The sequence below is a fragment of the Diceros bicornis genome, chromosome 2, assembly GCF_020826845.1.
Source record: "Diceros bicornis minor isolate mBicDic1 chromosome 2, mDicBic1.mat.cur, whole genome shotgun sequence".
Lineage (NCBI taxonomy): Eukaryota > Metazoa > Chordata > Mammalia > Perissodactyla > Rhinocerotidae > Diceros > Diceros bicornis.
In genome coordinates, this window is record NC_080741.1 from 5732395 (window position 1) to 5758791 (window position 26397).

The following is a 26397-nucleotide window of genomic DNA, read 5'->3' on the forward strand; positions in this document are numbered from 1 at the left end:
GCAGGGAGGCGGTGCATGTGATCCACAAATTGGGAGGGTCAGAGCTGGGGTTCAAAACAAGTCTGGCACGTTTCAAAGCCTGAGTTATCTTCACTACAATAAATACTTGCGGAGTGAATGCGTTAGATATTTAGTGATCGACATTTTTCAATGGCAGAATCGCTATAAGGTTTTGATCCAGTAACCCTGAAAACATAATAGCCAGCATTGAGAGGGACGTCAACTCGCCCTGTGACCCGGGTGATGCAATACCAAGGGCTTCATTTGCACCATCTCCTCTAATCCCTAAATCCCCACTTCACGTGCAGGAGGAAACAGAGGCTCAGAAAACAGAAACACGTGGACTGAGATCACAGAGCTGGGAGCAGCAGAGCCAGAAGTGTGCTGCCTATTATTTGTATAGCTGATACCCGGTTCTTCACAGAGAAGTGTGATTTAAAAGATTTGATTTAAATGCATTGTATTTGCCTATTTTAGGAGAGATCCAAACATACATTTGGGAGATTCCTGAAAGAACTGGTCCTACCTCAAAGGACTTTGAGTGCATACCTTGGTTTTACTATTCAACTGTGGACGTGGTTAAGGTAAACTTTAAATCAAATCAGTTTTTATTCTATCTCCTCCTAGAAATTATAGTATAAGGAAGAAGGAGTTTATTTTTGTTTAAAAAAAATCTTAGTTCCATGTAAACTTTCTATTCAGTAACCTAAATACTGCTTAGCTTTTAATCCTACACAAGTTTTCATTTTTCAAGAGCAAAATAAATTATTATATTAGGATTACTTAGCTTTATGATATTTTCCAAAATGTCACTGTAAATTGGAAACTATATATAATTATATAATAATATCTTGTTTCTTTCATTGAATCAGTTTTGGGTTACAGAAAACAAAGTATAGAATTTAAAAATTCTATAATTAATAAGAAATAAATACATACATATTACATAGTTTTTAAAAACTACTCTGGAGTTCCAGTTTATTTGCATTCAACAATACAAAAGTGTTCCATCTTGGAACTTTTAGTTGTTTTGGCCCACTCTATGCCTGGAACAAGAATCTACCCAGACACTGAATCCAAAACCAAAATGAGTATAAACAAGCCAAGACTCCCGCCAGAAGCTGCTGCCGCGCAGAGGCGCACAGGAGAGGGTCCAGACCTTTCGGCTTCTCGCCAGGCAACTCTAATGCCAGGAATTCTAATTAAAACCAAAGGTCCTTTTTTTAATTAAGATTTCAAAAATAGAGCTAAATCCACTGAGGAACGTGTCTAAAATGTCTTTCAAGAGTTTGTTGTTCTCTTTAGACTTCAGCTCTAATGAGAGATGATCATTTTTCTTTAATCAAGGATTTAACATGTCAAACACTTTGTTCGTTACTCTCAGACTTAGGATCCTAATAATTAAAAACTCAGGATGTGACCTCACTAAAACTAAAACTTGATTCTACTCTTTCTATTGATGGGGAGTCTTTAGCTGTGGGCACAGTTAACAATCTTGCTTCGCCTGTTCAGGATCTTAACAGTGGACTGGTCGGCCCTTTGATCGTATGTCGCAGAAACACCACCAGCATAGTTCACCGTGTTCTCCACTTCATGATATTTGATGAGAACAAATCCTGGTACTTTGAAGAAAATATCAACACCTATTCTCTAGACCCGAACCAAGTGGACAGGAATGATACCAATTTCTTCTTCAGCAACCTAATGCATGGTAATGTCCGCTCACTGACTTGTCAACGGGTGGTTTCACACAAAGGGAACAGCTGCAGGTTCCCGTTTGTCAAGCTCAGCTCAGTCTAGAGATCACGAGCACATAGGGCTGTGGCGCACCCCACGTGGACCAGGGGTCAGCAAACTTTCTCCACAGAGGGCCGGAGAGTGAAGAATTTAGGCTCGTAGACCATGCGATCTCCGCCATAAACCATGTTCTCCTCCACCCTTGGAGCACAAAAGCACCCATAAACAAGCGCCACTATACCTTCATTTATGAACACTGTAATTTGTATTTCATGTAATTTTCACGTCAGGAAATATTATTCTTTTTTTGATTTTTTTTTCAACTATTTAGAAATTTAAAGACCATTCTTTGCTCATGGGCCACAGGAAAAACAGGCAGTGAGTGGGCCGGACCTGGCCTGCGAGCTGTAGACAGCTGACTTAGCAGCGTGGCAAATTCTAATGCCTCTGGAGCCATGGGGGCCACATGAAACCAGAACAGCTACCATTTCTGGAGGGCCTTACCACACCCTTTTCTAAGTATTTTACCTGGATGAATGCAGCGAGAGGTGGGGCTTGAGGCAAAGCGGAGAGCACGGGGCCCGCCCGCTCTTCCCTACCCTGTTACCAAAGGGCCTTCACGGGCAGAACTTTTAAAAGCCCCAAGCTCATCAACCCAAATTCTTTCATAGGTTGATTGTGACTGGGCATGTCCCGTTTCTGCCCTGTCCCCATCTAGAATCACAGTAATGGGACAACTATTCAATTAAGAAGCTTGTGAACAATCTTGCTGAATCACAGTCTCACTCAGTCAAACTGCTGGTCCCGTCCTTTCAGCCAAGGGAGCTCAGGGAGATGCCTGGGTCAGGGGTCCTTAGCTAAGGCAAATCTAAATATGATCCTTTTCAATTTGTTTCTTTTCCCCCAAGAAATATCTGTGAATTTAAAATTAATTCAAAGACTACATCCATTCTACTCATAGTCCTTTAATAAGTCTCACAGAGGGCACAAAGCACTGTACTCAGCCCTAAGGAGACACAAAGGCCCATAGATGGGGCATGTTCTCTCAAGCTGTTCCCAGTGTAGGTGCGGCAGCCTTGTGCATCGCTACAATACAAGGCTGACTTGGGGGGATGCTGTAAGAGAAATATAAACAGAGTGCTGGGTTTAAATTCTTATTTGGAAGGTTGAGAAAGTCTTCCTGAAGGGAAGGAGACATTTGAGTTGAGTATGTAAGGATGCAGAGGAGTCCCTGTAGTAGAAAAGGCTGGGAATGACATTCCAGGTAGATGGACGAATGTGAGCCAAGTCACACAGCACCTGGAAGGAAAAAGCAAACAGTTGTGGAAGACCTTGAAAATCTTGCTAAGAATTTAAACTTGGTCTAAACTGTGGATTCTCAAGCTTGCCACTATTGACATTTTGGGTTGGATAACTCTTTGTTGTGGGGGCTGTCCTGTGCATTGTGGGGTGTTTAGCAGCATCCCGGGCCTCTACCCACTAGATGTCAGTAGCACCTTCCCCAAGTTGTGACAACTGAAAATGTCTCCAGGCATTGCCAAATGTCCCCCAGAGGATAAAATCCTGTTGAGAACCAACTGTGCTAAAGGCACCAAGGGCACTGAGTGAGGGAACAATAGGAATCGATGTGTGTTTTAGGCACAACTCTGGCAGTCAGCTAGACATTTGTGCTCCAAGAATGATCCGTGGACCAAGAGCATCAGCATCACTTAGGAGCTTGTTGGAAATGCAGAATTTCAGGCTTCACAGACATAGTAAATGAAAATCTACATTTTAACAAAATTCCCAGGCCAAATGCCCGTTAAAGTTTGAGAAGCGCTGCTCTAAAGCAGAGTCTCCTAGTTTTTTCTATTATGTCCCTCCATCAACTAAAAGAGTTACAGCCCACCCTCCATAGACAAATGGTTATAAATTATACATTTGATCTCTGTATTAACACATTTTATGCTTTTCAAAAGATACATACTTGGGGCCAGCCCGGTGGCGCAAGTGGTTAAGTGCACGTGCTCCACTGCGGCGGCCCGGTTTGGATCCTGGGCGCACACCGACGCACCGCTTGTCGAGCCACGCTGTGGCGGCATCCCATATAAAGTGGAGGAAGATGGGCACGGATGTTTGCCCAGGGCCAGTCTTCCTCAGCAAAAAGAGGAGGATTGGCAGATGTTAGCTCAGGGCTGATTTTCCTCACACACAAAAAAACAAAAACAAAAAGATACACACAAAATAGAAAAGTAAAAAGGAAGAGATACATATATATACGTATATATATATTTTTTTTGATGAGGAAGATTTGCCGTGAGCTATCATCTGTGCCCATCTTCCTCTATTTTATATGTGGGACGCCTGCCACAGCATGGCTTGACCAGCAGTGCGTGGGTCTGCACCCAGGATCCACACCTGCGAGCCCTGGGCCGCGGAAGCGGAGCACGCGAACGTAACCATTATGCTACTGGGCCGGCCCCTATATATATATATATTTTTTGTATTTTAATATTTTCTTCCTCTTACCATTGGAAACCACATCTGTAGAGGATTTGCGGGAGGAGTGACAAGAGTCCTAGAGCTCAGGAAATGGCCATTCTGGTCATACTGGTGACAGATCACAAAGGTCTGACTTAGGGCAGTTAAATGGAAACACACACTCCTAATATTCTAAGCCTCTTGTAATAATTTAAATATACTTTATTTTATTTTATTTACTTATTTTTTTGCAGTAACATTGGTTTATAACATTGTAAAAATTTCAGGTGTACATCATTATACTTCTATTTCTGCATAGATTACATCATGTTCACCACCAAAATACTAATTACAACACATCACCACACACATGTACCGAATTATCCCTTTAACCCTCCTCCCTCCCCCCTTCCCCTCTGGTAACCACCAATCCAATCTCTGTTCCTATGTGTTTGTTTATTGTTGTTATTATCTACTACTTAATGAAGGAAATCATACGGTATTTGACCTTGTCCCTCTGACTTATTTCACTTTGCATTATACCCTCCATGTCCATCCATGTTGTCACAAATGGCTGGATTTCATCGTTTCTTATGGCTGAGTAGTATTCCATTGTGTATATATACCACATCTTCTTTATCCATTCGTCCCTTGATGGGCACTTAGGTTGCTTCCAAGTCTTGGCTATTGTGAATAACGCTGCAATGAACACAGGGGTGCATGTACCTTTACAAATTGGTGTTTTCAAGTTCTTTGGATAAATACCCAACAGTGGAATAGCTGGATCATATGGTAGTTCTATCCTTGATTTTTTGAGGAATCTCCATACTGTTTTCCATAGTGGCTGCACCAGTTTGCACTCCCACCAGCAGTGTATGAGAGTTCCCTTCTCTCCACATCCTCTTGAACACATGTTGTTTCCTGTCTTGTTAATTAGCCATTCTGACGGGCGTGAGGTGATATCTCATTGTAGTTTTGATTTGCATTTCCCTGATAGTGATTTTGAACATCTTTTCATGTGTCTGTTGGCCATCTGTATATCTTCTTTGGAGAAATGTCTGTTCAGGTCTTTTGCCCATTTTTTAATTGGGTTGGTAGTTTTTTTGTTGTTGAGATGCATGAGTTCTTTATATATTTTGGAGATTAAGCCCTCATCAGATGTATGGTTTGCAAATATCTTCTCCCAATTGTTAGGTTGTCTTTTTGTTTTGTTGATGGTTTCCTTTGCTGTGCAGAAGCTTTTTAGTTTGATGTAGTCCCATTTGTTTATTTTTTCTATTGTTTCTCTTGCCGGGTCAGATGTGGTGTTTGAAAAGATGTTGCTAAGACCGATGTCGAAGAGCGTACTGCCTATGTTTTCTTCTAGAAGTTTCACATTTTCAGGTCTTACATTCAAGTCTTTAATCCATTTGGAGTTAATTTTTGTGTATGGTGTAAGGTAAGGGTCTACTTTCATTTTTTTGCATGTGTCTATCCAGTTTTCCCAACACCATTTGTTGAAGAGACTTTCTTTTCCCCATTGTATGTTCTTGGCTCCTTTGTCAAAGATTAGCTGTCCATAGATGTGTGGGTTTATTTCTGGGCTTTCGATTCTATTCCATTGATCTGTGTGTCTGTTTTTGTGCCAGTACCATGCTGTTTTGGTTACTATAGCTTTGTAGTATATTTTGAAATCAGGGCATGTGATACCTCCAGCTTTGTTCTTTTTTCTCAGGATTCCTTTAGCTACTCAGGGTCTTTTGTTGTTCCAAATAAATTTTAGGATTCTTTGTTCTATTGCTGTGAAAAATGTTGTTGGAACTTTGATAGGGATTGCATTGAATCTATAGATGGCTTTGGGAAGTATGGACATCTTAACTATGTTAATTCTTCCAATCCAAGAGCACGGAATATCTTTCCATTTCTTTGTGTCTTCAATTTCTTTCAGAAATGTTTTATAGTTTTCTGTGTACAGATCTTTCACCTCTTTGGTTAAGTTTATTCCTAGGTATTTTATTCTTTTTGTTGCAATTGTAAATGGGGTTGTATTCTTAATTTCTCTTTCTGCTACTTCGTTGTTAGTGTACAGAAATGCAACTGATTTTTGTATGTTGATTTTGTATCCTACAACTTTACCATATTCGTTTATTACTTCTAAAAGTTTTCTGGTGGATTCTTTAGGGTTTTCTATATATAAAATCATGTCATCTGCAAATAGTGACAGTTTCACTTCTTCCTTTCCAATTTGGATCCCTTTTATTTCTTTCTCTTGCCTGATTGCTCTGGCTAGGACTTCCAATACTATGTTAAATAGGAGTGGTGACAGTGGGCATCCTTGTCTGGTTCCTGTTCTTAGAGGGATAGCTTTCAGTTTTTCACCATTGAGGATGATATTAGCTGTGGGTTTCTCATATATGGTCTTTATTATGTTGAGGTACTTTCCTTCTATACCCATTTTATTCAGAGTTTTTATCATAAATGTATGCTGTATCTTGTCAAATGCTTTCTCTGCATCTATTGAGATAAACGTGTGATTTTTATTCTTCATTTTATTAATGTGGTGTATTACTTTGATTGATTTGCGAATGTTAAACCATCCCTGCATACCTGGAATAAATCCCACTTGATCACGGTGTATAATCTTTTTAACGTATTGTTGTATGCGATTTGCTAGTATTTTGTTGAGGATTTTTGCATCAATGTTCATCAGTGATATTGGCCTGTAATTTTCTTTTTTTGTGTTGTCCTTGTCTGATTTTGGTATCAGGGTAATGTCAGCTTCATAGAATGAGTTAGGGAGCTTCCCCCCTCTTCAATTTTTTGGAAGAGTTTGAGAAGGATAGGTATTAAGTCTTCTTTGAATGTTTGGTAGAATTCACCAGGGAAGCCATCTGGTCCTGGACTTTTATTTTTGGGGAGGTTTGTGATTACTGTTTCGATCTCCTTACTGGTGATTGGTCTATTCAAATTCTCTACTTCTTCTTGATCCAGTTTTGGAAGGTTGTATGATTCTAAGAATTTATCCATTTCTTCCAGATTGTCGAATTGGTTGGCATATAGCTTTTCATAGTACTCTCTTATAATCTTTTGTATTTCTGAGGTGTCTGTTGCAACCTCTCCTCTTTCATTTCTGATTTTACTTATTTGTGCCTTCTCTCTTTTTTTCTTGGTGAGTCTAGCTAAAGGTTTGTCAATTTTGTTGATCTTTTCAAAGAACCAGCTCTTGGTTTTATTAATTTTTTCTATTGTTTTTTTGGTCTCTATTTCATTTATTTCTGCTCTGATTTTTATTATTTCCCTTCTTCTACTGATTTGGGGCTTTGTTTGTTCTTCTTTTTCCAGTTCCTTTAGATGCATTGTTAGATTGTTTATTTGAGATTTTTCTTGTTTGTTGAGATAGGCCTGTATCACTGTAAACTTCCCTCTTAGAACTGCTTTTGCTGTATCCCATAAATTCTGGCATGTCGTATTTTCATTTTCATTTGTCTCCAGGTATTTTTTGATTTCTTCTTTGATTTCTTCATTAACCCAGTCGTTGTTCAGTAGCATTTTGTTTAATCTCCACGTATTTGTGGTTTTTCTGATTTTCTTCCTATAGTTGATTTCTAGTTTCATACCGTTGTGGTCAGAAAAGATGCTTGGTATTATTTCAATCTTCTTAAATTTATGGAGACTTGTTTTGTGGCCTAATATGTGATCAGTCCTGGAGAATGTTCCATGTGCTTTTGAAAAGAACATGTATTCTTCGGTTTTTGGATGGAATGCTCTGTATATATCTACTAGGTCCATCTGTTCTAGTGTGTCATTTAAGGCCAATGTTTCCTTATTGATCTTCTGTTTGGATGATCTATCCCTTGGTGTCAGTGGAGTGTTAAAGTCCCCTACTATTATTGTGTTACTGTCTATTTCTGTTTTTATGTCTGTTAATAATTGCTTTATATATTTAGGTGCACCTACATTGGGTGCATAGATATTTACAAGTGTTATATGCTCTTGTTGGATTGTTCCCTTGATCATTATGTAATGCCCTTCTTTGTCTCTTTTTACAGTTTTTGTTTTAAAGTCTATTTTGTCTGATATGAGTACTGCTACTCCAGCTTTCTTTTCATTGCCATTTGCGTGGAGTATCTTTTTCCATCCCTTCACTTTCAGTTTGTGAGTGTCTTTAGGTCTGAAGTGTGTCTCTTGTATGCAGCATATATATGGGTCTTGTTTTTTTATCCAGTCCGCCACCCTATGCCTTTTAATTGGAGCATTTAGTCCATTGACGTTTAAAGTAGCTATTGATAAGTATGTACTTACTGCCATTTTTTAACTTTTTTCTCAGTGTTTTAGTAGTCCTTCTCTGTTCCTTTCTTCTTCTATATAGAATTAATGGTCACTTTAATTTGACCTCTGTCTGAAAGCTGTACTCTTTAACTCCCCTCCTCCCTCCTTTTATGTTTTTGATATCATAACTAACCTCTTTTTTGTGCATTTGTATCCATTACGTTCTTACCATGGAAATAGATAATTTTTCCTATTTGTGGTCTTCTCTTTTCCCCTTAAATCAGTCCCTTTAACATTTCTTGTAGCACTGGTTTCTTGGTGACAAACTCCTTTAATTTTTGCTTGTCTGGGAAATTTTTGATCTCTCCTTCCATTTTGAATGATAACCTTGCTGGGTAGAGTATTCTTGGCTGTAAGTTTTTTCCCTTTAGCACTTTAAATATATCGTGCCATTCTCTTCTAGCCTGTAAGGTTTCTGCTGAGAAGTCAGCTGATAGCCTTATGAGGTTTCCTTTGTATGTAACTTGACATTCTCTTGCGGTTTTTAGGATTCTCTCTTTATCTTTAACTCTGGACATTTTGATTATGATGTGTCTTGGTGTGGGCCTCTTTGGGTTTATCTTGTTTGGGGCTCTCTGTGCTTCCTGTACCTGGATGTCTGTTTCCTTCCTTAGGTTAGGGAAGTTTTCATCTATTATTTCTTGAAATAGATTCTCTGCCCCCTTGTCTCGCTCTACTCCTTCCGGGACACCTATAACACGGATGTTAGTGCGTTTGATGTTGTCCTAGAGGTCACTTAGACTTTCCTCACTCTTTTTAATTCTTTTCTCTTTTACCTGTTCACCTTGGGTAATTTCTTCTAGTATTTCGTCCAGCTCACAGATCCGTTCTTCTGTATCCTCTACTCTGCTTTTGAGTCCCTCTAATGAATTTTTCATTTCCAGTATTGTATTCTTCATTTCTGATTGGTTCTTTTTTATATCTTCCATTTCTTTGTTGACATTCTCACTGAGTTCATCTATTCTTCTCCCCAGATCAGTGAGCATCCTTAACACTCTTAGTTTGAACTCTCTGTCAGGTAGGTTGCTCATTTCTGTTTCACTTAGTTCCTTTTCTGGGGTTTTGTCCTGTTCCCTTACTTGGAATGTATTCCTTTGCCTCCTCATTTTGCCTCTTTCCCTGTGCTTGTGTCTACATATTAGGTAGGTCAGCTACGTCTCCTGCTCTTGGATAGGTGACCTTATGTAAGTGATGCCTTAGGAGGCTTCCAGTGTGCTTCCCTCAGTTCTCAATGTTCCAGGGGTGACCCCTATGTTGGCTACGTGTGTCCTTCTGTTGTGGCCTGTTTGCTCTCCCTGTAGGCACCCAGCGAGGCCGAGTTATGCTCCTGGCAAGCTGTTGTAATGCTCAGCTGCTTGTAGTTGTTGCGGGCCCTTCAGTCTCTTTATCAGGTGTGGGGAGCCCTAGCACAGTTGGCTGCAAGTTCTAATACCACATTTGTGTTGCAGTATTTCTTTTAAGTGAGTAGGCCCCCAGTGTGGCACGTTGTTAGGCTCAGGGCCTTACAATTGCTGTAAGCCTCTAGCCTATTAGGTCTCTTAGCTCTCTGAGGATTGCAGCTGGGTGGGGCTGGCCTCAGGCACAGGAGCACCCAATTGTTTCAGGCTTTGGAAGGTGGGGCAAACCCTCATGTGGGTCTTTGAGAAGCACAAGTCTTCTGCAGCTGACAAGCCCTGCCACCCACAGGTCCACACACACAGTCAACACAGTCCTGCCCCGTGTGCACGCCCCGACCTCCCCAAGCAGACCCAGTCTCTCCACGGTGGGAGCCCCACACACTCCACCACCACCCCACACTCTCCACCGGCTCCTTGTGCATGCCCTGCCCCACTGAAGTCGGCTCAGTTGCCAGGCTGCAGAGAATCCAGTCACCAATCTATGCAGGCCCACAAGTTGCCTGAGGGCTTGTTGTTGGGTGGGGCCAGTCTCTAGGGTGGGCTGCCTGCCCTGGCTGAGCTGGATTAAATCGGTGCTCTAGCCAGTGGGGCAGACCCTGGGCTAGCAGGCCTCAGGGAGAACTCCAATGGCGTCTGTGTCAGCAAGCCCACACCGGGCCACAACAATGGCCGCCGCCAATGTCCCAGTCCCTGGAGAGGTCTCACCCCTCACCGAGATGCACTCAGGGCCTATTAGGTGAGTCTCTTTTCACCACAGCACTGTGCACCTTTCTTTCTGGTGATTTTAGGTTGCTTTCTGAAACGAGTGAGTTTGCGCGCAGGCCCTTTAAGAGCCGGTTTTAGTTTCTTTGTGAACCGGGTTTTCTGGGGGTACTCCCCAATGTTTTAGTAGCAGGCACAGTCAGATATAATGCTACTCGTCTTGATTGTGCTGGGTCCACAAAATGCCCACAGCAGGGGCGCTCCCGGCTCAGGGCCCCGCGCCTCCAGGGAGGCTGCGGACCTGTGAGCTGCTCCCGGCGGCCGTGAAGCTGGCGGCTTGTGAAGGCGGCGTTTTTCCTCTCCAGAAGGGCATCTCTGCCTCTTCCACCTCAGTTAGGATTGTCTGTTGTTGCAGGAGTTCTTCTTATTCAGTTTTCAGTTCTGTCTCAGGGGTAATTTTTCCACGAGTAGTTGTAAATTGGCTGTGTCCACGGGAGGAGGTGAGTTCCGAGTCTGCTTACGCTGCCATCTTGACTTCTGTCGCATCTAAATATACTTTAAATACAGAGACATATTTAAGTATCCGCCAATTTAAATGCCCTTAGTTGTGAAATACTCTAGTCCAGCCTGATTACGTCAAGGCAAAGTCAGTGCTGCATTTCCTCGGGCAAGAACAGCTCTCAAGCATTAGACACATCCATGAACGGATGGCTTGGCCATGTCTAACAGCTTCCTTAGGCTGCCTTTAAAATCCTCATGGCCTCTGAAAACATCCATGATACTTTCTACAAGGTGTTTTTAAAAACCCACGTTATTTCAGATCCTTGTTGACTATAATAAATGGTGTCCCCCCACAGCAATTAACGGGAGAATGTTTGGAAACAACCAAGGTCTGACGCTGCACGTTGGGGATGAAGTGAACTGGTACCTGATTGGCATGGGGAGTGAGTTTGACCTGCACACGGTTCACTTTCACGGCCACAGCTTTGACTACACGGTAAGAGCCCTGGGCAGCTCCGTTGAATGACTGTGGGGCAGCTGCAGGGGCAGCATGGCAAGATAACAGGGCTGGAGAGGAAATGACCAAGGCACAACTGAGGTTCAGTACATACAATCTATATCAGGTACAAGTAAATAATTATACATTTAGTTCTTTATATCCCATGGACATTTGATAAGTGCTTGTGAATACATGAAGTGCAATCTGACGTTACTCGATAAGTAAATGAGACATCTATAATCATCTTTAGTTTCACCTTTTGTATCCCAACTTTTTTTGAAAATTTTCAACTCCTTAGTAACATAACAGAAAAACACCTTGAACACTCACATACATTTTACCACATTTGCTTCCTTTCTATATATATATTTTTTGGAACCCAATTGAAAGTAAATTGCAAACATCATGACTCTTCACCCCTAAATACAAAAGCATGTGCACCCTAAGAATAAGGACAATCTCTGCCCAGCACAATAACATTATCACACTCCCCAAATTAACATTAATTCAATAAGGTAATCTACGTACAATCCATTCAAATATCTCCAGTTGTCCTCAAAATGTTCTTTATAACTGTTTTTTTTTAATCCAAGATCTAATCTTCTATACAGAGCATTTGGTTGTCATTGTCATATCTTTCCTAAAACCAGAAGAGACCTTCTGCCTTTTTTTTTCCTCAATCTTTCATGACATTTCATTTTTGAAGAGTCCAGGCCAGTTGTTTTGTGGAATGTTCCACGTCCTGAATTGGTCTGATAGTTTCCTCGAGATTAGACCCATGTCAAACCTCTTTGGCAAAGATACTACGTAGGTGATATTGTGTACTTCTCACACATCACAGCAAGAGGGACATGATGTCAACAGGTGCTGATACTGGTGAGGCTAAGTTTGATAACTTTTTTAAGGTGACGTGTACCATTCTCTCCCTTTTAAAAGTATCATCATCTTCTTGTAATAAATAAGCAATCTTTGATTTTTTTTTTACATATTTTAATCCCCAATAATTTTTCACCTTGTAGTTTTAAAAAGGATCCCGAATCAGTTTTTGTAATGGGGATTACAAATGGTGGCTCTCATTCCTTTAACATTTGTTATAAGATAAAAATGCGGAATTAGATGACAACTGGCTTTATGGTTCCTTTTTTATTATTGTTGCCATCATTCCCTGTTTTCTGTATTCTCAGCCTCTTTGTATCTTCTGTCTGAATTGTTTTCCCTCACCCCACAAGTCATTCTTCTTTACAATTGTTTTTTTACTGACCACTTTTGACTGGCCATTTCTCTAATTTATTATAAATATTTTCTTTTATCCTTCCAGTTTCTGTCTCCAAGTTAATGTCATTTGTTTACTTAAGGAGCACTTTCCTCATCCTAATCCGTGTATAAACATTAATGTACAATTGAGGACCAGTTATATTCCATGCACTTGACACCTCAGATATTTAATCTAACCACTTGGCATAATACCGTCCATCTTTTCCACGTTGATGGAACTTTCACACAGAGCTGTCTGGAATTCTAGATGTATTCTGTTCAAAGCTTCCTTAATGCTCAGGGTCTATCGTAGAAGTAAATTAAATGAATGTGCATGATTTGATTTACACAAACCTTTATTGCTTTCTTTCCTATCCCTTAATGAACAAATTTGTTTCTCTTAAGCCATTTTTTGGGCTTAAAAACTATTTTTATTATATGGAATTTTGTATAATAAAGTGGACAGAATAATACAATGAATCCCTTTACCCATCAGCCAGGTCCATCATGACCTTTCTCTATACTTCCATCTACACTGCCCATATTTTTTAAGGAAAACCCTAGATATTAGAATTGTTATTAAGCTCATACTATTTACATTAGACTTTAAGAATTAGAACAAAAGAGTGAGACTTAAAATCTGGTTACAGTTTTTTACAGTATATTTGATGTTCAGTTCAGCAAATGCCTCTGATAATCCTAGAACCAGGCCAAGTACTGTGTGGAGATAAAAGGAAATCAGAGTTAAACTTGGAGGGCTACACCTAATAAATGATTATAAGGTGTTGAATTAAGTAGAATTCATGGTAACCTTTCTATAATGATAAGTATAGCTAACCGTCATTAAGTACTTCTTATATGCCAGATACTATGCTTAGTACTTTGCTTGGATTTCTCACTGAACCCTCAGAACTTCCCCATGAGATAGACACTATTTTATTACCGTTTTGTAGGGGAATGAAATGAAGGATTAACAAGATCAAGAACTTTCCTACAAGCAGGAAGTGGTAGAAGTAGGAACTGAGCCCCTCACTCTGAACCTCTTCACAACACTGCCTCCCTTAGGAACAATCCTATTTAACCCACAGAGCCTGGTACCACCAGCTCTCAACTCTAGCTGTTCCCTCTGAACCGTCACAGATGATCATAAGTAGTCTCCCATCCCTTGGTGTAATTTAATTACACCAGCATTGATGTCACTGCTGGGCTTTACATCCTGGAACTCCTGGGGGCAGCAGAGCAGCCCTCTGGGGTTACTAACTTGGTCTTGGAATAAGCTAGCTAGTCACCTCCTGTTCCGTAAGGCTGCGGTCTCCCTCGGTGCCAGGGCTCCAGGTACATATTGTACCTTTACTGTACATTGCATGTGACATCTCTTAGTTAAAATTGTTTCTTATTGCTCTCTACATTTTCTGACATGGTAGAAATGTATCTATGTCACCCGTATTATGGTCACCTTAGATGCAAAGTTAATGTGCCCAAATAACAGAGACTCAAGCCCCCGCTCTGCATCTGGTAGGAAACGGCCCAGCCTCCTCTTCTCCACCTTCCAGGGTCTCCAGGTCTTGAGAGCCTGAAGTTCTTCTCGTAACCTCCAATTCTCCTTCCTGGTTCTGTGCATCTCCCTTGCCTCTCACCTCCTGTGGCTGATATTTTCCCCTCTCTGTGCAGTTCTCAAATGGAACGCACCCCCATTTTCTATGATTCCCCTAAACAACCACAAAACTAAGACCACTGTGCGTCATAGACCTTCAGTGAAAGTTTGGGGGTAAACAAAGGCTTTTTCCTTAATCAATAGCATAGTGAAAGCACTTACCAGTTGACATTAGATAGCCCTGTCTTCAATCACCCTCCACCACGTATCACTGAGACCCTCAGGCTCTCCTGTTTCTTCCTCTCACCCTCAGGACTTCTTTCTTCACTTTCTTCCACTCCAGACTCTCTTCAAATCCCTTCTCTCCTCAAATGATTCTGGACCCCCATCTTGAGCTGCACTCTCCAGCACGTCCCCCATCCTCCAGATACCTCCCATTTTGTTACGCAGAGCGATTCGTATCCCTCTTACTCTCTTCCTAATCCTTCTCCTCCAGACCCTGGGCCTTCATCTTTCAAAATCCAAGTAGCCTACAGAGGACATAATCTCCTAAATATCAGGTTCTCTGCTGAAGAGAGAAAGCAGCCATTACGGCCCTCAGTCCTCAGCCCCAATCCCAAGACGGCAGACATAGCTGCAGGAGCCAGACGAGCTCTTTTCCCTCCTATAACCATGAATTTTCCTGATTAGTTACATCTCAATAAATTATAATCTTCACATTACCAACAGCCCTAGTTAGAAATGTTTCAGCTAAAACCTTTGAGATTTGGGAAACCGAATGTTCTCTGAAATCTAGAGCATTCCTTTGTATGAGATGCTGACAAGGTATGTAACACTGATGCCGACACAGGTATCCTTTTAGAGTGAGGTGTTTCCCTGTGGCCTATCACTGAAATGTTCTGGGACTTGCTCCTCCTCCAAACCCTCAACTATAGTCTCCAAACCCTCAACTATACTCAGAGGAGAGGTGCAACAGCACCTAATGCTTTCTAATTGTCATCTAACAAAGTCCATTAGAATTGGGGAGTTATGGCAAATGGTAAGATGTGTAAATGACTGATACCTTGTATAAGCTATTTAATGGTGTTTATCTCCTGTTGAGGATTCGGGACTGTATCGCTCCGACGTCTATGACCTTCCTCCTGGAGTCTATCAAACTGTAAAAATGTATCCAAGAGATGTTGGAACGTGGTTATTTCATTGCCATGTTAGCATTCACATTGGGGCTGGAATGGAAAGCACTTACACCGTAATCAAATGAAAAGGTAAGAGCTATTAGCCAAATTAATTAGAATTGATCATATTTAATAAACTCAATGTGTATATAAGGGTATCTGATCCACTGAACATTTACGTAATATGACACACCACTCATTCATGCAAAGATTACTGTTTTGAGGTGACCAAGAAACTCTGGTTTTATTTTCTTTATCAAACTTAGGTACCTATTTCTCATCTGATAAAAGATACTCTAGAATTAAATGTAATTTCCAGATTCATATAAAATATGCATAAGGATTTGAACAGACAATTCATAGAAGATGAAATACAAATGACTGCAGAACCTCTAATGATATCTAACCTTGCTAATAATCATATCACTTAAAAACCCCATTTAAACAACAGTAAGATAACTTTTTGAGTGAGGAAGCTATTAATTTGGCAAAGATTTCTTTTTTCAATGATAGTATCAATAACAGTGTGGTGAGATGGGTCCATTGCATATACTCTGAGGGAAGTATAGACTATCTCCACAGCTCTTGAAAGAAACTAAATAATGATTCTAATATTTTGACTCAGTAATTCCACCTGGCAATTGATCTCAGAAAATTTTCAACATTGCCAAAAAACATCTATCACCCCATTAGTTTATGCTAGTGGAAAACTGAAAACAAGCAAATGATCTATTAGCATCTAAGGTATTATCCAACTTCAAAAATCATGCCTTAAAATTTTAATGGGAAAATGCCTATAATACAATATTGAGTGATAAAAAAGCAGTCTATAAAATAGTATTTGAAATATTATCCAAATGCTGTGTGTGTGTGTGTGTGTGTGTGTGTATTAAATGAGGTTTTTAAGTGATATATATATATATAGACTGAACAGAAATCCACTGAAATGTTAATGGTGACTCCCTCTAGGTTGTGAAATTACGAATGAGGTTTATTTTCTTCTTGTACTTTTCTGCTTCTCCTGAGGTTACTGTAAAGTTTAAATTACTTTTAAAATCAGGAAAACTATGGCACGTGTATATCATATGCTATTTGAGCATATACCGTGCAGCTCTTGAGTTCTGTGGAAGTGCTCTCTGTGGGGCTCTGTGCTGAAGGACGGAGCAGCTAGGCAGGGGAAGGAGTTTCATTGTGGACGGTTCCTCACAATCTTCTCTGAATATAAAGACTACATTTCTCGCAAAAACAAAAACTTATTAGCCCAAAATAGAATTTTTACCTACAACATCCTATTAATACCAATTATAACATTATTACTAATGCAATTATAATAATTATTACTCTTATTCCTATAATCATTCACATTCATTCTTAGTAAAAGAGGCTTTGGTGTGGTGTCCTAGAAATAAATCCCCCATTCACCACATTTCTTTGGGAAACTAGATTTTGCATCCCTAACAACATAAAGCCAAACTTGGTTCAGTCTATAGGTCATCTGTCCACATGGGAGAGGGGCAACGATGCTGCTATCCATTTAATAAGGAAATTTTTTGTTGCAAAAGCAATGATAGTCATTTTAAAGATGTTCTTAGGACTTACAGAAACTTTATATTTTTTCCTTACAGGTATATAATCATTTTTGTTTAATATTCCAACTTAGACCTCCATGAAACTTTCTTTCCTACAGCATGAACTTTCTTTCCCTGGCATAAATCCTGACAAGTCCATGAGCAGGAGCTGCTGAAGAAGGAAAACTCATGGAGGTGTCTAGGAGGGGCTGGGTAAAGACTTACGTGGCAATGGACCAGGAAAACTAGCCTGAAATAAAAGTTTTCTTGGTAAATTTTGTATGTGAGCTGCCTCCTCTTTCTGTAAGCTGTATCCCTGAAGTAGAGCCCACAGTGGTATGACAAGGCTGTTCACAAATGGCAGTGAGGGAGGCAAAGGGACGAAGAGAGCAGGTGCAAACTGAAGTCTGGCTCGGAAAAAAATATATACAGCCAAGACTTTACCCTAAACTGCAACATTTGCAAACCTTAAAAAAATGCACTTCTCATAGCATGAGTAAACATGTGAAGCAGTCTTTAAAATGCAAATCCAGGGGCCGGCCCGGTGGCTCAGCGATTAAGTGCACGCGCTCCGCTTCAGCCGCCCAGGGTTCACATGTTCGGATCCCAAGCGCAAACCAACACACCGCTTGTTAAGCCATGCTGTGGTGGCATCCCCTATAAAGTAGAGGAAGATGGGCACGGATGTTAGCCCAGGGCCAATCTTCCTCAGCAAAAAGAGGAGGATTGGCATTGGATGTTAGCTCAGAGCTATGTTAGCTCAGGGCTGCTCTTCTTCACACACACACACATACAAAAATGCAAATCCATATACTATACTGTGCCTTAGGCTTGGAAGACTGCAGGTTACAGAAGGTATAAGTGCCAGTTTTCCAGAACCAAAAATAAAGACTCATGCTCTGACTTTGTATCTAGCAATATTAACAGTTGGGATGTGTTCTGCTACAAGTAACAGAAAACCCAGCTAAGAGGAGATTATCAATGGTGTTTGTCTCAAATTTTAAAAAAAGTTAGGAGGTAGTTGGCTGCTAGGATTGGTTCAGCAACTTGATGATGTGAGGGCCAGTGTCTTTAATGCCATTGGCCTTTCCCTGATGCCTCTCGCCTCATGGTTGCAAGATGGTTGCCGCAGCTCCAAATATTACATCCAGGTTGAAGGTAGAGAAGAAGGAAAAAGGAGTAGCACCAACCACATCTTCTCCTTTTATCAGGAAAGCAGAAAGTCTTCTGAGGAGCCCCAGCCAACTTCTGCCTGCCTCATTGTTCAAATCCCTATCATCTGGCTACTTGTAACTGCAGGGAAGGCTGGAAAGGAGCTTTTGTAGCCTCTATAGTGGAAATAGCAGGGAGAAGCAGTTAGAAATGTCTTGTGGGTTGGCTAACAGTCTCTGCCTTAGACAATAAGTAAGAATATTTGAAATCAGGAACTGGTTAAACAAAAGGGTTCAACATGAGAATTGAAACCAAAGTCAGACTTGTCATTCTTTTCACTTTTTGACTTCTTAATTTCATAAACAATAAATGAATACCTGGAGTATTACCAAGCAAATCCCTGACATCATATCATTTCACCCCAAAATATTCAAATATGTGTTTCCAGAAGAGGACTTCTACAAATTAATATACTAAATACACTATTATAACATCAGACAAAATTAACAACACTACTTCACTCTTTGATACTGAAACTAATAAGAACCTATAAAATCTGGATGTAACTAGACCCCACCACCCCAAGAAGCATCCAAGTCTGAGAGTTTTAAAGGTGTTGCTGATAAAACTAGAATATTCTGTAAGAAACTGAGAGACGTGTTGCCCAAATCTCACCAAGAACAATGCTTAATCCATCTACTTATTCATGTATTTAAGAACACAGTCCTAGACTATGGGTTTCAGAGATGGACAAGAGTCACAGTCTATCGAAATAAACCCTCATTTAATGGGTATGTGACGTGTGATTTAGTGAATGGAGTTGAATGGAAGGGTGGCCATCTGAATGCATTCTCACCAGGGGAGAGTCGAAGACTAAGAACACATCAGTGGGATGTGTCTCCTGCACAGCTGTTGGAAGGCGCTCTTATTCTAATGATGAGTACCCACTATTCAAACAGGAATATTGTTAGTGCAAAAAAATCAAAGAAAAAAAGCAAAGGAATATGCTTTAAGGAATATACATTCTTTCACTCAAATTCTGTACTTACCAAGAAAACTTCATTCCATAATACGATTTTCTGTCCAGATTTATAAACAAATTTTTTAAATGACCAATAATATATGCCCATCTTCCTTTACTTTTAAAAGCATAAATTTTATTGACTTATTCTCCAGGTTCATTGGCAATCAATTTGCCCTCTAAACCTGGTCATCTTTATGTAAACTGACAAAATGAAAGTTCTGAATCTGCCAACAGAACAACCAATCCTGGAAAGAATCTTTCCAAAGTGCAGAGAGACTTGGAAGCCCAGCCTAAAGCGGTCTGGAGCCCACTCTAATACCCTCAGGACCGCGATGCCTCTCTGCATCAGACAGGCCTGTACTTGAATCTCAGCTACACCACTCACTGGCTGTGGGGTCTCAGATGAGGTATAAAGTCTTTCTTATCCATAGTTTCCTCGTCTATAAAATGAAGATAATAACAATGATACCTATTTGTGGTGTTAATTAAAAAAAAAAAGGCTCAAAATGGAGTCACTTATGCTAACACCCACATCAGCAAACCAAGACTTAACACTGAATTTAATTACAGTTTCAGCCTCTCCCAGGAATGGAATCTTAAAACAGTCAGTCTGGAATTACCTGGTCAGCACTAGTGAGGTCGTCTGCCTGAAAGGCACCTGCCCTCCCCTAAAGGAAGGTGACCTTGCCACAACCAATCCTCTCTTTGCTAGTATAATCTCCTTGTCCCACTCCCTTCTGCCTATAAAAGTCTTTCCTTTTGAATAGCTCCTCAGAGCTCTACCTGCTAGATGGGGTGCTGCCCGATTCATGAATCATTGAGTAAAGCCAATAAGATCTTCAACATTTACTCAGTTGAATTTTGTTTTTTAACAGTATTGGTGGCAGTGATGGGATCCGAAGGAAACTTCTGACAGCTTTGGGGACAACAAGAAACACAAGCGCTGGTACCCAAGAGCTCATTGAGTTCTCTGTCTGGCCACCATTTCCGAGGATCGTGGATAAGTTCCTCTTGGTTCTGAGCTTTGCTCTCTTTGCCTCAAGCTTCTGATCTAACTGGCTTTCCAGGCCAGGGCAGGTCAGCTTGAGCTAGCCGACAGTTCTACCTGGAACCCAAGCCCCCCAGACCTTGGTTCAGCATGCAATTCCCCATTTGACTGGAATTCCCAGCCCTTGGTTTAGTCCAGATTCCACAGTGGGAACTGCAGATGTTTCAGTCCGCAGTTTCCCATTTGACTGGAGTCCCAGTCCACAGTCGCCTTTGTTGGGGTCTACTGGTTCAGTCCTTTCCCCCTTTCCCAGTTCCACATTGGCAATTGCCGGCAGTGTGCACAAAGCCTTCTCTTGGCCAGTCCATAGTAACATCTCTTTGGTTACTGATGGTATATTAACGTGCACATGAGGTAAAGGCTATTGCTAAGGGGAATCTCAGAAGCCCAAAGCAGCAAAATTGTGGGTACAGGTCAAGCACTTAAAAGCTGTTAGAGCACTTACCACCTAACTCTAAGACTCTTGTGTTAGGATAAGTTGGTCACAGAATAGGTTAGATTGACACTAGTCACCCACCAACCTCAAGAAAATTTCTGTGCAACAAGGTACACGTACAGCACCACACAATCCCCACCCAGTGGCACCTCCCTCTTAGGTATTAATTTGGTTCTGAGAGATCCAAGTGTTTGGCTAAAGAAATGGGATCTTTAAGTTCCAAAGAATTGAGTGTGCCATCTTCTGGCACACCTGCTTACTTTATGCCTAAGAACTGTGACCCTGGAAACTGTAGATATCTACAAAAATGGCAAAATCTTACTAAGACAACCTAAATTACAATGGTCATTATGAGGAATGTTCTAATTAGATAAGATCATTTAAGAAGTGTGCTTGAAAGCAAAGCCTCCCAAATCAAACAGACAGAATAGGATACCTATTTCAACTGGCATGCAGAAGCCTCCAAAAGGCTTCAAAATTCCAAAATAGCTTCAGTGAAAGATTCGCTACAAAAGGTTAATGAAAAGTTAAAGACACAAGAGGTACCTAAAACAAAAGACCATAAAAACTGACATGACTCCTACTGCTCCCCTCTATCCTCCTTGACTTGTATACTCATTTTATTAATCTTCTGAATTGTCTTTCTACTCTGAAGAAACTACACAGCCACAAACAAAAGTCTGCTGAGTTAGTGGCCTTACAGACACCCCCATAACTACCGTTGAAGGAGGGCCCCCATATGAGTCCTTCCCAGGGTTGAAGGGACTCTGAGGGATTTTATGGTAGACTGCTACATTATTCACTTAAACAGCCAAGAGAAGACTAAAATTAAAATTCATGGAAAACCTTGCCAAATTCTGGTAGATACCAGAGCCTACAGACAGGATCCTGGGAAAACTGGCAGAAGCTAGTGAAGGGTGAGAATTCTTACCAGAGTCAGCTCTCCCAAATCTCTGTCTATAGTGCCCACACAAGAGAGGAACATAAAACTTCACATGTCCCCTTCCTTTCCCAAATCCATACCCGTTATTTATTGATCGTTTCTCTCCCAGGGACAACTATTACCTTCTTGTTTGTCCTGTTTTGTGTTCTAAGAACTTGGCTTGGTAACGGTTGGGCTGGAGGCCCCAAAATACAGCCAGACAAAAATTTGCTTTGCACTTCGTTTGCAGCTAGCTATGGCTGGACAGAAATGTGAGTTGAACTCCATTTGTGGCTAGAGTCTATTGTCAGCCCTCAGTGGAATTGGCTAAGTCTTTCCTTCCTTTGGCTACGTTTGGGAGTAGCTCTGGATCTGGAGAGGATAATATCTTTTTCACTCTCTTTGGGCATGCCTCTTGGGTCCAAGGGGTTGTCTAACACTCCAGGAATATTTACTATTTGTCTGAAACCTGACAAGATATTTGAAAGGCTTTTTTAAGTAGCTCTATGGTCAGAAGTTGGCCAAATTGGAAGCTGACATTCAGAGGCTGACAGGAACATTATTTTTAGGCCTTCTGTTAGTTAAAATTACCCAGAGGGAAAGAAAAAGATTCTAAAGACAAAGTTTTCAATCTAGAACATGGGAGTCCTTTTGATCTTCATCTTAGTTGAAGATCTTCTCCTTGATATAAAGAAGCAAACTGAAGATAATGTAGTTGGATGGGTGGTTCAGCCTCTTGATATCATTTAGGCTGCAACCCAACTCTGTGAGGAATTAAAAGCAACTGTCCTTATCTTACAAATCTTTGCAAAACCAAAAATGCAGCTCTAGAAACAATTCAAAGTCCACCTAACCTTTTCACCAATCCCCAAACCTCACCTATTTATCTCAAAAGGCTTGTAGATAGTGTAAAAATTCTTGCCTTAGGAAACAAGAGTTCTTAAAGGAACTTGCATTCTTTCCCTGTGCCTTTAAGATGTAAATGCTCTACCTGGCCTTCTCCAGGAACTCCTATCTAGGCCATCTCTTTGAAATGCAAACTTCAGGGAAGTAATTCTCATTTAAAAAAAAAGGGGAGGGGGCTATTTTGGAAATTAGGTGAATAAAAAAACTTTAAGTGTCCTCTCAACAGATATTGATAAAAAGCGTTAGCCATCTAAGCATGTAACCTCAACTTATTCCATCTGCCAGAAACACAATTTGGATCCAACTACTCTTTTATAAACTAGTAAGTTTTGCATTATCATACCTGTCTCATGGCTAAAATTTTAAAATGAAAGCTATAAGATCTCTGTTGGTGTTTGTCTGAATGCTTATGTATGTCTATGTACGTATGTTATAGATGTGTGATATTTTTCTACCTCTGGACAGTATTGCTAAAATTAATTTGTAAAAGAGCTCTATTTAATTGGCTTATAAACAAACAAGCACATATATGAATTTTGGATTCCTAAAACTCTACGAAATATAGAAACTAACCCAAGTATTTTTCAAGTTCACATGATCTGAGATAATCTTTGGTAAATAAAAAATAGTTTAACTTTCTTGGTTTAATTAAAATAGATATATCTTCAGAGTTATTAGCATTAAAAACAATGCGTATGGGGCCAACCCCGTGGCTTAGCAGTCAAGTGCGTGCGCTCCACTATTGGCGGCCCAGGGTTCGGATCCCGGGCGCACACCGACACACCACTTGTCTGGCCACACTGAGGCGGCATCCCACATACAGCAACTAGAAGGATGTGCAACTATGACAAACAAATATCTACTGGGGCTTTGGGGAGAAAAAGGAGGAGGACTGGCAATAGACTTTAGCCCAGGGCCAGTCTTCCTCAGCAAAAAAAAGAGGAGGATTTGCATGGATGTTATCTCAGGGCTGATCTTCCTCACACACACACAAAAAATGCAGACATAGAACTTTTATTCTATCTGAGTTTAACTAGTCAAGTAAGTTCATGTTATCTCTGTTATAAAATTTGTCAGCGGAAAAAATAACTTGGTGTAATGAAATTTTCCTGAGTAATCTAAATATAATTGTTAAGAACAAATGAATTAAATAGATATAAGTAGGGTATGAATTTCTAGGTAAACTTTTCAACAATAATTATGTTTTATGGTATGCATACTTAAAAATAACTTCCAAAATCTTTTTGGAAATTTCCACCATTTGAGGTTTACTAAGTTAAATGATGGAATCACTGAATATCTAGATCATTTCCAAATAAGATAAAACAATGAAACATTAATTACTGAACATAGGTTTATCTAATTTTGGCTTCTTATTACCAAGAAATTTAAGATATTTGGGTCTATTAGTAAACATGTTTTGTGCCACATTGAAAATTTACTATGAGGAGGAACATACTTGGAGAAATTATAAAATGTATTTATAAGTCTGCCAATCCACAGAATGCCAATCCACAATTCTTTACTTATTAGTTTTCACTAGGAATTAAGGATTCTAAGGGTTAAGAGTTTGAATCAATATATATAATGAAAACTACTTAGAAATAATAGAGCGACAAGCAGCAACTGTGTATGGAAAGTAGGTAAGGGAAGTAGAATAATTGATTGTTCTAGATTAAGAAAGAGAAAACAACAGGACAAAATTGTAGAAGGTTTATAGAAAAGGAATTTTGGGAAAGAAATTTTATGCATAGTCAAACTGGCTAAGATTGGAATAAATTTATTTAAGTTTCAGAAAATGAGTTTTAATATCAAAAGTACACTGGTACAAAAATAGAATTTGGCTTTCTCCCAGTTAAAAGGACAAAGTTTTCTTGTACTTTTTGTCTGCTTCTGGTAACAGATTGTGAAAGTTTCTTTGCCTTTTAAGTAATCTGCCTGGACAGCAAAATATTGTGTTTTACCAAAATAATTTACTGCTTCGTGTTGTCTCTTTCAGGTCTTTGATTACTTAAGAAAACCCAATCTTTTCAATGCTAAAAGACCTAAGTTTTGCTCACAACTATGTAGCCTTTTGTATTTGTCTTTAATATCTTCTATCGTCATTTTGGTTAAATGGATATTTTTGACAAAATTCCCAAAAATCAAACTCTAAATGAAGTCTTTTTGGCCTCAAACTAACTGAGATTTCCCAGAGGGCCCCCTGGAACATCTCAAAAGATTTGTTTTCTCTTCTTTTTTAAAGATGATGAGATGTTAAAAAAGAAATAGGTTTATTTGTTATGTTGAATTACGTGGGAAGCATTGTCAAATAAACCTTCTTTATGTTGTATTTGTATATGTTATAACTGTTCCAGAAATTATATGAAATTTCTAAAGTCTGATATGTCCTGATATAATGTTATCAGTAATAATTCTAGTTATTATCTTAAAATGTTGTATGTTACAGAAATAACCAAATTTCCTTGTCAAGTCCATAATAATGAACTCTCCTCGGATCTTTAACAATGGGCATTTTTAAGTCTTTTGTCATTTACAGGCAGCTATTGTTTTACTCTGATGTTTTTGCACAAGTGAACCTCATAGAAAGGACCCCACCAAGAATTCTTGATCGCTAACAATACTGCCAAATTACCAGATGTCGAAACCTGGGTGCAAATTTTACAACTAAAGAAAGCTTTACCTGATATCTGATCCTGGGCAAATGCTGGAGACCTTCAAATCAAATTGGCTAGGAAGAGAAGGAGCTGACATTAAGGTAGATTGCTTCCACCCAAAACACCAGATCAAGACTTCATACTTGAACTAAACATGAAACACTTTCTTTTTCTCTTTCTTTTCTTTACTCTGCCAGTGGTCTGGAGAGATAACACCATCGCCTGTAACTCTCAGGCCACTGCTAAGGTGAGGGTAACTTTTCAGATGCTGGATTTGTCATAAAAAAAAAAAACTCTGATCGGCTCCTGATGCTGGAGACCCCCTGGTCCTCCCTCAGACAAATTTTTCTTCTATTCTCAATGTCACCATAAACTACAATTGACCTCCCTTAGAAGTCAATTACAGAGTCTGAATTTTACAGCCAGAACATCCAGTGCCTTGTTTTTACCTTTCTCTGATCATAACTGTACTTGCCCAATTAGACGCAAATACCTACACCAATTGTAGTACATTTGCACTCCCATGTTCTTATGATTATCTAAATCAGATCTGTCCCCAAATCATGAAAAGACCTTCCAACAGCACCCATCTTTGCAAGGAATTTAGAACAACTTTTTGTTTCAGGCTAGAAGATTTACTTCTTGAACGTGCTGAAAACCTAACTGACCCCTGGTTTGAAGGGACAAATGCAACAATCTCTGGGAACGAGTCCATTAATAGTGCTACCTTAGCAGGAGTGGTTTGTGTCCCAACAGGATTTATCTTTGTCAGTGGTAGTTATCATTCTCCTTGGGCCCATGAATGCCTAGATGGCTGGCACACAACTGAGCAATGCCTCTTAGGTTATCTAACTGTGTCCCTAACTGTCCACAATCATGAGACACTTCGTTGGTCAACTCCCCTGAATTTACATCATCAAGTTAGAATGGACCTGCCAGGAGGCATTCATGATTTAGGCCTTGCTTCTTTTGGCAAGTCCCTACTTCCCTGGTTAGGAGTATGTACGAATGAGGCTATTATCAGGAACCTCTCTTTAACCCTCAACGATATTGCAGA

General features: G+C 40.0%; 1 protein-coding gene across 1 annotated transcript in view; it reads left to right on the top strand.

The window, feature by feature from the left end:
* Positions 1–17517, top strand: part of LOC131411398 (ceruloplasmin-like) — a 38423-nt gene extending 20906 nt beyond the window's left edge. The window contains exons 16-20 of the mRNA XM_058550211.1: positions 478–584; positions 1513–1711; positions 11462–11601; positions 15555–15717; positions 17253–17517. Coding sequence (XP_058406194.1) covers positions 478–584; positions 1513–1711; positions 11462–11601; positions 15555–15713 — 605 coding nt within the window. The 3' untranslated portion in view covers positions 15714–15717; positions 17253–17517. The remainder of the gene's footprint in view (positions 1–477; positions 585–1512; positions 1712–11461; positions 11602–15554; positions 15718–17252) is intronic.
* Positions 17518–26397: the final 8880 nt, after the last annotated feature.